Here is an 11435-nt window from a genome sequence, read left to right on the forward strand (position 1 = left end):
AAGCTTTTAAGCGTTGTATTAGCTACAGTTTAATTCCTTTTGCTTCTTAGACTGCATATGCGGGTTGTCTGGTAAAAACCAAATAATTACGCCTGCACGTGGAAACCAACCCTCAATAACTGTTAGGTAATGTAATGTGCCGAATATGTCGCCTTATTCATTGGGGACGGATATGGCACTATAACATGCTATTTCCAGAACATTTTTTGCTTGCCTGGAGATGTTGCAACTTTATCTTTGTGGTTATAAGATATGTCTTTGATGCGAGAGTTATTTTAGATGTAGAAGGTTGATACTTGAAATATTTATTCGGCGGAACCTTTGGTGGGGAAGAATATACCGAAAGGACCCAGGCGACAATGGCAGACGTACCAGAAAATGCACCAGAACGTGAGTGCTTGATATAACTTTAAAATAAATTAGTAACCAAATATTATTCTTCTTAAAATTATACAACTTTTCAAAAAGTTATTGTATTTTTATATGGTTTGGGGACTTATTGGTGAGTGTCAGTATTCCTCTCACATTGTTGTCCCTTTGAATTGACGTCGCATTTGTAAACACTGCTCGTACCGAGGTTCTGGTGCTGTCGTATGGTTTGTCTAAATGAAGCCGGGAAATATTAAACATAATTCAGATTTATGTCAATGACCGAATACTGACTGATTAAACAATTAGTTTATCATGTTTGCAAAGGGCTTTAAAGTGACACTTGTTAACGATGAAACAGCAGCTCAGTTGCAGGTGTTTTTGTTAAAAGGTGTGTGAAACTGTATCATTAATTCCATCCACCTGTTTGAATAAGTTCCACGTTGGATTCATTGGTAAAAATAAGTTATCAACAGCTTTAAAAGTACATCATTAAGCATCTTGTTTTCTCCTGGAAGAAAACTAAAAAACTACTAAATTGATTATGGCTTGTGCTCAAGGTTAAAGCATCCGTGAAAGTATATGTTCAAATTCTACACTACTTAAAATGTTGCTGAGTCATTATGACTCAGCAGTCAGAATCAGTGTGAAAAATGCTAACCAACTACAGCATGTTATTTCTGATAATTAAAAATGATTACTTCTACTATTATCATGCTTAAATTAGTTACATAATCTTACTAAAGTTATAATTATTTTGGGTAATTTCTCAGTTGAATTAATTGATGGACTCAAGCCTGAGAAATCAAATTGTAATTGATGCATACCTCTTTCAAATAGCATAATGCTAGATATTTTTGTATTATTTTATATAGGGATGTAAATCATTGCTTTGATTACGATACATTGATTTAATGGATAGTAATTTGATGTTTGCCAATATCTTAAATTCAGTTATGATCTGATTTTGCATATTTGGCGTCTTTACAATAATAATAATAATAATAATAATACATTTAATAAAAAAGTAGGTTTGAAAGTCCCTCCAGTAGTGGCTGAAGAAGTAAAAGATGTTTTATAATCTTGCGCTTGAGTTAAAACCACCAGAACCAAAAGATGTTTAGAGGTTCTGATTAGTTTAAAATGGTCACACAGTGCCATCGAGGACTCTGAATGGACTCTTTATCCTTTTAGACTGCCCAGGTACCACAAGTGAGCAAGCAGGAAAGTCGTCATCATGCCAGGGCTGTCCCAACCAGAAACTGTGTGCCTCTGGAGCCACAAAAGCCCCAGATCCTGGTGAGATTGGAACTTGTTACTATATTTTAACAATATTTTGAAAAATACAGGTCCTTAAATATATATATGGGATTGTATAAGACTTCAAACATCTCATTTCTGCTCACTGCTCTCAGCTATCGCAGAAATAGGAGCAAAGCTGTCAGATGTCAAACACAAGATCCTTGTGTTGTCAGGAAAAGGGGGAGTGGGGAAGAGCACCTTTAGTGCTCACCTGGCCCACGCCCTGGCAAGTGACAGCACAAAGGAGGTAATTATTAATCACTATTACATATATTTCCTCAGGGATCAGAGAGAGCTGGATACTGCATAACAGCTTCTTGTTTTAAAATTTAGGAAATAGTAAATATAGTATTATCTGTAACAAAATCACATGCTTCCTTTAACTGACTGCTCCGTCCTCTGATGCTGTTGTTACAGGTAAAAACAAAAGTGTTTCCATAAACACCCCCCCCCCCCCCCTTTGCCAAAGGGCATTCACCAAAATATTCATATCTTGGATTTGTTCGTAGCTGAGAACAAATCCTATGAACACTCAGGAGTACTCTGATGAACATCTGAAAGCTGACGTGTTAAAACAAAATCGGCATTTGTGTTGTTTTCTGCTATTCTGTTCATTAAAATCCAACAATAAAACTACAGTAATGTTGTTTTCAGATTTCTAAATAACTTTTGGGGAAGTATAGAGTGTTTTGTTATTTAAGATAAATACTAATATTGCAGAGCCAAACGTTATAATTTCCCTCAAGGGAAAATTAAACTATTTTTAATCCATATCATTCATTCAAGAACAAGTCACTGTCTTGTCGGATTTAATTCTGTTGCTGGTCTTCCTAACAAAAAACTGCACACACTCCAGATCCATTACCTCAACTACATGAATATCACTCCATAAATGTCCAGGCTACCTGTGACTTCCAGACCAACCTGCTGAATGTGGTCTTTAATAATTTAAATATAATGCAACCATGTCTTTTTATCACAGTAATTAATTTTATTAAGAAATCAAGGATATTTCCTGATTAAAAACACCCATCAGACTCACCTGGAGGATTCATGAGATGCACCACTCGCTCTGTAAGCAAACCACATCCTAAAATGATGCCACAGCAGGTGGAAATTTACCTACCTGTATGAAGTACAGTAGGTTATGTAATGAGATTTTATTCTACAGTGTACCACTTTCCTCTTTAGCTACGGCACCGCGAGGATGCGCATCTTGATGCGCTCAAGGGACCAGACTGCTGTCCGACTTCAGGAGTAATTAATGATCCGTTTGTATATAAAGCAGTTTTTATATTATTTAAAGCTCAACATGTGATTATTTATGATCAAGTAAACACTTGAAAAATGAGGAAAATCAGGCTTCGTTGCACATCCTTCTTATTTTTTTGTTTTCATTCATAATTTTTTCATTCTGTGGTATTTTTCCTCATTTATAAAGTTCAGCACGAACACAACGTCACTGTTTGAAAACATTTTAATTTGTTGGTTTATAATAAGGCATGCTTCAAAATGAAGATTTATTGGTTGATGTCAATTTATAGCACTGTGTTGGTTAATGCAGAATGATGCTGATAAATAAAAAAAGTTTTATAGATAACACCTGATGCATTTTGAACGAAAGAGATACATTTTTTTCTGTATCTGATGGCATTGTCCATCCATCCATCCATCCATTTTCTTCCGCTTATCCGGAGTCGGGTCGCAGGGGCAGCTGCCTAAGCAGGGAAACCCAGACTTCCCTCTCCCCGGCCAAATTTACCAGCTCATCCGAAGGGATCCCGAGGCGTTCCCAGGCCAGCCGAGAGATGTAGTCCGTCCAGCGTGTCCTGGGTCTTCCCCGGGGCCTCTTTCCGGTGGGACGTGCCCGGAGCACCTCACCAGGGAGGCGTCCAGGAGGCATCCTAACCAGATGCCCGAGCCACCTCATCTGGCTCCTCTCGATGGCATTGTCATCAAAGTAAATCACTTTCTGCAACTTAACAACTTTCCCAGTGATTTAAAAACCGATCAAGTGAAAATTCTTTTAAAGAAAGAGATCCTGGATATTCTAACACCCAGTAAGGTTAGGCCAAATTCAAATCTCCCATTCTTGAGTGATATTTTAGAGAAATTTGTTTTTAATTCCCCAATTACATTGTGAAACTCAAACACATCATTAGAGCTGTTTTAATCAGGTTTTACGTTGTCAGAGAACAGAGAGAGTCCCGTTAAACACAATGAAAGAAACAGACCTTTTCCTCTGTTGTTGCTGGATCTGAGTGCTGTGTTTAATACTGTTTACTACCAGCAGTGGCGGTCCTGGCTTGTTTTACGCATTGGGCTTAAAACCAACACAGACTGCTGCAGCAGTAGCAAGGTGATGTGCATGTCTCCACAGAAGAGGTTTTGCCCACAACCATGACTTGGAGTGGAAATGAAACTTTTTTTTTTGCTCTTTTTTTTTTTGCTCTCGTGCACTTCTACACAGATATTGGCTGTTTATAAAAAAAAATGTTACCTGAAACCTGTTATGGACTGTTTATCTCCTGTCTTTGTTTGTGGTAGAAGGTTTTTTGTGTGTTGCTAATGACTCTGCTTTCAGAAGATTGTGGGTCAGTGGACTCACTATTTTTTATGTATTTTAAAAATCAAAGCCTGGAGGTCGAGCAATGTTTTCCAGGTTACTTAGAGAGAGACAAAGCTATTGATTATTAATTCAGTGGCTGGGGGTGCCATGTACGTGTGTGTTTGACTCTGATTCTTAACTCTAAGGCTCATGAGTTAACAGCTCTGTATATTCTTTTGTGTATTTCCAAAATCTGGCCATATCTCTGTCCAGCATCACGACAGCAGAATGACGGCTGGCATGTTGTGCCGAACAAATTTGCTTTGCCAAGAGGAGCATTTTGGAAATGAGGCTTCGTTTGCACATTAAATGTCATTCTTTATTACTATTTTATTTTTATTGTATTGCCAAATTTGCACATAGCCACTGGACAACCCAGAGGAACAACAGAAGGGAGAGGGTGAACAGAGGAGAGAAGGGAAGAGTAAAGAGAGGAAAAAGGAGAGACACAAAAATTAGAAAACAACCACAACAACTAAAATCAAACCCAAACATAAAAACCAGATGACCAGCTGCTACAACTGTAAGGAAACTGTAAACATCCTGCCATGTAGCCCACACAACCATCCACCACAGACCAGCACCTGCCCCAGCGCCCCAAGCCAAGCAACCCAGACAGCACAAAAAAATAAAAGTACAAATAATCCCATCAGGGAAATTCTAACATCTCACACATTCTTAACTAATTTGTCATCTTACCAAAAATAAAAAAGAAAGCTGTTGTTTTCTTTTTTTTTTTTTTTTTAAATGTAGGTCATCGCCTGGTTTACCCTTATTATGTAAGACACGTACTTCCTTCCCTCCACCTTCACTGGTGAGCGCTTTGGGTTTACATCCTGACTGGTGTCTGCAAGTTGTCGTTTCAGAGTTGTGCAATGTTGTTTGTGTGAAGAGGCCCATCAGGAGGTCACTGGTTCTTTAGGTTGGTTTGGTGTAAAAGGGCCTTTAATCCTTATGCTGCACACCTCTGAAGAGCTGAAGTTTGTATATCATTAAATGTAAATTAAGAACACAGTTATTGAATCTGGGTTTATGTAGCGTTTTCTACGTTAAAGGAAAAAATAGAAAATGTAATTCATTGCAATTCTTTCATTCAACAGTTACAAAATAAAAGCATGCACGTACATAATTTTGGAGGGGCTCCCAAGTTAAAAAGACAGCATGATTTCAGTCTTTCCATTGTTCAGTTTTTAAAAAAAATTGGGCTAACCAAGCTTTGACGTCACTTAGACAGTCGGGGTGTTGGGGCAGCGGCTGTTTTTGGAGATTGGCACACCTATCCTCATTTAATTCATTTTTATTTTTCCCTGTGTGTATTTATTACGTATATATGTATATATTTTACTGATCTGGTCTATTATTTGTAAATGTTTTTGGGATACATCTGAGTTGTTTAAATGATGTTTTATAAATGAAGTTTGATAGATTAATTGATCGGCCTTGTGTGGTAATTTGTTGTTTAGATCAACTTGTGACTTTACTGCTGTTTATTTTCTGCCTGTTTGCTTTCTCTCTGTTTTGCTGTTTTCAGGTTGCCCTGCTGGATGTAGACATCTGTGGTCCATCCATTCCCAGGATCATGGGTTTAGAGGGAGAACAGGTCGGTTGTCTACACAGTTAAACACACCTTCTTTTTTTAAGCCCACTTTGAGATTCAGTCCCCACACATTCCTGATATTTTGGACAGCTGTTTGTGTGTCACTCACTGTAATCACAAAGTACACACAAGGAAGACAACAGCATGTTCGGATTTGACATTTGTTATCTGATGTGACACGTAGGTTCACCAGAGTGGCTCTGGCTGGTCCCCTGTGGTGAGTCACCTCAAAAAATAATTAAATATTTGATGGTTTTTTTTTTCTAATAAATTTCACATGACATGAATCAAAATGTATGTTTTGCAGTATGTTGACGACAACCTGGCAGTCATGTCTATCGGCTTCCTGCTCAGTAGCCCCGATGATGCTGTGATCTGGAGAGGACCCAAGAAGAATGGTGTGTTAAAGTGTGCAAGTACAATGTTGATTTTGCAGTTTTAAACTGTCATAACACACAATCTGTGTGTTGTTTGCCTCCAAACAGGGATGATCAAGCAGTTTTTAAGGGATGTAGACTGGGGTGAGCTGGATTACCTCATCGTGGACACCCCGCCGGGCACCTCGGATGAACATCTGTCAATCGTCCAGTACTTAAGCTCCACCCATGTTGACGGGGCAGTTATAATCACCACCCCCCAGGTACACAAACTGCTACATTGTGCTGGTTAGATATTTGAACACACCTACACATTCAGATGAAGGAAGTCTGTGTCATTTCGTTGTGTATTAACTAAGAAATGAGTAAGAAACTGTTGATGTTTAGCTCCGTCGATAACAACAGAAACTACAGTTTCGGTTACAGGGAGGGATAACTTGTGAGAGTTGTTTTTCTGTGATATGAGCAACACAGCTAAACATGTGAGCAGCCCCCCTCAAAAATGTACAATGCTAGAGTGACCACGCAACCACACTGGTTAACCTTCAGCAACTCCGGGTTAAGGAATGGGATTCCCTCCCACAGCAAAATGTGACCAGCATGAGGATGAGGAGCCAGGCTGTTATGTCTGCATATGGAGCTTCCACAGACCACTGAGGTCCCTGACAGTGTAAAACCAATAATGTGTAAAAATGGTCAAAATGTGATTTTGTTTTTTGTTTTTTGGGGTTTTTTTTTTTTTTTTCTCTCATTGCTGTTGGGAAAGTGCAATCATCCAATCCACCAAGCAACTCAAAACAAGAGTGATTACCAACAAGTTTGGCATGTTTTTATGGGACACTACCCACATATTTCTCTCTGAATGCAAAGGTGTTGCTTCAGTATTCCTTCTCTTTGAGACAAACCTGATTTTACTGAGGATATTTAATGAAAACGGGAATGTTTTCTCCTTGGTTGAAGCCACAGTGGAGATTCTCAACATGTCAAATGATTATTTAATGGAATTCAGTTCAGTTTCTTCTCTGACGTTTCTGTCAGAGGGTGGTAACCTGAGCACTTTGGCAACAAATTCTCATTTTCTCAAACACAACCTGCTTTGAGTTTCTTCTATGTGTCCCAAAATCAGGTTTTTTTTCTGTCTCTGGGTGAGTTTGTATTTTTAGCTGATATTTCCTGATACTTCATTTTGTTGTGGAGCTGTGAGATTAAACCAAAACAAGAACGCTTCCTCATTCCTTTAGTTCCTGCTCTACCATAATCAAACCAGGTCCCAGGCGGGAATTACCCACTGAGAAGCCAGCGTCTGTGACATTTAGATAAATTGGGCAGCTATAGTTATCTCAGAAATGCTTTACCATCAAACATTTCAACATACTTATACATGAAGGCTTTTTAGTTCCTCCATCATGTGTTCCTTCTCTTTCTGCCAACATGTTTCTGCTTCCTGTCGGTCTATGTAGGAGGTGTCATTGCAGGATGTGCGGAAAGAGATTCGGTTCTGCCAGAAGGTGAAGCTGCCCATCATCGGTGTGGTGGAGAACATGAGCGGCTTTGTGTGTCCAAAATGCAAGGTCACTGGCAAATACAAATACACAAACAGGACAGAAACTCTTAAAGCTGCATCACGTTCTGCTCTGCTTGTTATATCAGATATAAAACTATTTAACATGTCAGAGGGACCACACACTGGGAAGAAACTGAAAGAGGGCTGGCTCGGCTTGTTTTATCATTTCCCTTAATTTGAATTGTGTGTTTTTCTCTACATCATTTGATAAAAAACACTTTTTCAAAACCCATTAATGCCATTTATTATTTCCCTAAATACATTTTTATTACCTGAAATAATATTCTTCTTGGAAAATCAGCCTCTGTCCCACACAACTCTCATATAGAGATTAAAAATGATTTAAATTAATTAAACTGTGTTGTTGAATGCGAAGTCATTCTTTCTATTAATTCCTGTTTCTGTTTTGCTGACGTGGATTATTCTCACATGCTGTTTTTTTTGTTTTTGTTTTTTTTAATGTTATTAAACTGCAGAGATATTCTGCCAATTTCACAGATGACTGGTTATGTGTGATATTAAAGACCGCTGAACCAGTGAAAATGTTAGATGGTCTGTGGCTCGGAGCATTTGAGGAGCCCCTCAAAGTTAAAGAGAATACCTGGTGGAAGACTACAAACCTACAGCAGAAAGCAGTCCAGACATGGAAGTGAAAAAGTCTGCAGAGTCACAAAGTGTTATTGGCTTTGACTCAGTCTAGCTGGTTAAAGTGAGGGGTATCTTTACCCACAACTGCCTATTAACGCTATCTCTTACAACTCCTAAAACTTAGTCAACATACACCATGGATTGTATACTTTGGTGAAGCTGCATTCATGATAAATATGTCAAAAATGGAACAATTTTCCTGCCTGAACGCATCATGTTTAGAGTAAAACAGCTGTTGTGATGGAAATGTAGATGAGTGATCCTGTTTTCTTTTCTCCTCTCTTGCAGAACACATCGCAGATCTTCCCCCCCACCAGCGGAGGGGCTGAGAAAATGTGCGCAGATTTAAAGCTGCCTCTGTTGGGCAAGGTGCCCCTGGACCCGAGGATAGCACGGAGCTGCGATGAGGGCAAATCTTTCCTCAAGGAAGTGCCCGACTCTCCTGCTGCTGAAGCCTACATGAGAATTGTGCAGAGTGAGTCCGCTAGCGTGCCCGTTAGCGTGCCCGTTTGGCCTCTTACGTCATGTTGTTGCGTTCCTGAATATGTAACTTAAATGCACACTCAGTCATATTTCCTTTTCCAGCGAAATTTCTTCTTATTTTTTGATTACTACATTATTTAGTTGATGTTCCCAATTCCTGATTAAATGCAGTGAAAGGAGAAGTATTGACTTTACAAACAGGAAGCAGTCGACTAAAGAGGAAGGAGAAGAATTGTATAGAAATTCCATAAATCCACACTGTGGTCGATTAAACCTGCCGAATCAGTTTTTTTTTTTATATAACTGACGTTATACACCAAAAACACACATCCTTAATAGAGGTAAAAACTAATTAGAGGTCACTCCCATCTTCTCTCCCCTCCATCAGGGATCCAGGAGTACTGCGCTAACAGAGAGACCGAGGAGCGGAGCACAACCTGAAAGCGTCAGATGACGGCCACATTGGACTCAAACACCGAGCCTGATCACACAACAAGTGTGGTAGAAACTGAGTCACAAACACACATAAGAAGGCTGAAGTTCTCAGCTTAAAAACCTTAAGAAAGCTGGTCAGATTGGGTCAAGCAGCAGCTTTGATATCCGTTTAGTGAGTTGACCAGACAACAAATAAAGATTATTTCTAATATAACTGAGCTGAATTTTTAGGAAAGAAATATTGGTTACAGCTTGATAATACAGGTGGTTTATCTAAATAACACACAACAATAAAGAAAACATACTTTCTGAACAGAAAAGTCAGAAAACAGCTAATTTTATTAAAGAGCAAGTCCTATAGTAGTTGTGGACGGTTCAGAGGACTGATGTTGGTCGTGAAGGCGTAATAGTGCACTATTAAAGTTTAATTGTTTTTGTTGTGTTGAGAAAAAATCTCTTTGCGTTCAGTTTTTTAATAAGAATGAAATTAAGACAGTACGTGCTTTGTTCACTCTTCCATTCATAGCTTGTCTTTTAATGGAGTGAATACAAAAACTATAATTAACCTATAATTAAGACTTCTGATGGGAATTACAGTGTAGGTGTGGACCTGTTCAGGATCAATGTCCTCAAATAACATGAAGTTAATGTAGTTTGTTGCCATTGTCCTGTATACTGGATTAAAGCAGTAATAAAAAACTCTTTGTGCTTCAGCAGATGAGATGATTTTTTTTCCCAGAGATACCTTGAATTAGATTGTAAGTTAAGTTGTACTGGCATCCAGCCATTTTCTGCTTTTTCCAGCCTAGTTACATTTCATTTACTGAAGTCATTCCTCACCCGAGATGAGCAGGCTGTTGACAGAATTTACTTCGTCAGTGGATCAGTTCAGACAGTGAGTGGCAGGATGTGTAACTCATAAAATGGTGGATTTAGTAAGATTAGGTTTTCTTATCCCTGATTTTGCACACGTGCCAGCAACAACATAAAAGTTTTTTTTTTTTTTTTATGATTTGACTTGTTTTCTTAATAAAAAAAAAATCAAAGTGAGCAAATACAGGTTTTTCTGTGGTAAAAGCAAGAGTACATGATTTGTTTGTCCTCATCTACTCCTCTGTAGTTGGATGTAGTTCCTCCAGAGTTCACTGAAAAACACATGTGAAACTGCATCTGCATCCTGTTAACAGACAAAACAACTGCAACCACAGGTCACGTATTTCATTTCTCTCAGAATTGACACATAATGTATAATCTATATATTAACCAGAGCCTTCTAGATTAAATTCATCCCTCTGAAACCCTAAACTTGTTCAATAATCTGCCTAAAGGACATCAAACCTTTGAACCCTGTAAAACTAGTTAACCTAAACTGACAAAGCTTTGATTGTTTTCTGTCCATGTGGACGGAAACATTTGTGAGAAACTAAAACTACAAACAAGAAGCTGTGAGCAGTTTGCAGTGTGGATATTTTTTTTTTTTTGTCATTTGAGACAAACTACGAGTATTCAGCACCAAGTTGGCATTTTTATTTGTTTATTTTTTTTCCCACATAGACAGGAACATCAGAGATCTTTGTGCCCTATGCTTTGGGAGAACATGTTTCTTTGTTATGTAACCAGCTGAACATGACAACATCTTGGTATGGCACCGCATGAGGGCATGCAAATTTAACCGCACCTGTTTTTATCTCATAAAGAGATGCCACAGTCGGCCATTTCCTCGTTCAGACGACACAGGTGTGTACATATGCCTTTGTGTTGTGAGAGTATTTTGTGTCTCCATTAGGGTTAAGTTGTTAATCAGTGCTTTTGATCGAAGGTGAATGTGTCAAAATGTGCTGACCAGTTTATAGGAGGTTAGACTGGATCTTTAAGAAATAAATGTGAGTATATCCTGTAACTTGAGATCAGGTGATGTTCTGGGTGTATTTGTTGCAAAGCATTTTCAAGGATTTATAAACAGATGCCTTTAGGTGCTATGCTACTTTTAATAGTTGCATATTCAGTGTCACACTGAGTATATTTGTGATCTGTGAGCTAAGAAACTAGTTT

General features: G+C 38.5%; 1 protein-coding gene across 1 annotated transcript; it reads left to right on the forward strand.

Annotated features, from left to right (window-relative positions):
• Nucleotides 1-295: 295 nt before the first annotated feature.
• Nucleotides 296-10096, forward strand: nubp1 (nucleotide binding protein 1 (MinD homolog, E. coli)). The gene is made up of 10 exons (XM_041973665.1): nt 296-390; nt 1564-1668; nt 1785-1918; nt 5811-5879; nt 6061-6093; nt 6184-6274; nt 6362-6516; nt 7714-7824; nt 8754-8940; nt 9337-10096. The coding sequence occupies exons 1-10, from the start codon at nt 360-362 to the stop codon at nt 9387-9389; spliced, it is 969 nt and encodes a 322-aa protein (XP_041829599.1). The 5' UTR covers nt 296-359; the 3' UTR covers nt 9390-10096.
• Nucleotides 10097-11435: the final 1339 nt, after the last annotated feature.

This window comes from Melanotaenia boesemani, chromosome 2 (genome assembly GCF_017639745.1).
Source record: "Melanotaenia boesemani isolate fMelBoe1 chromosome 2, fMelBoe1.pri, whole genome shotgun sequence".
Taxonomy (NCBI): Eukaryota; Metazoa; Chordata; class Actinopteri; order Atheriniformes; family Melanotaeniidae; genus Melanotaenia; species Melanotaenia boesemani.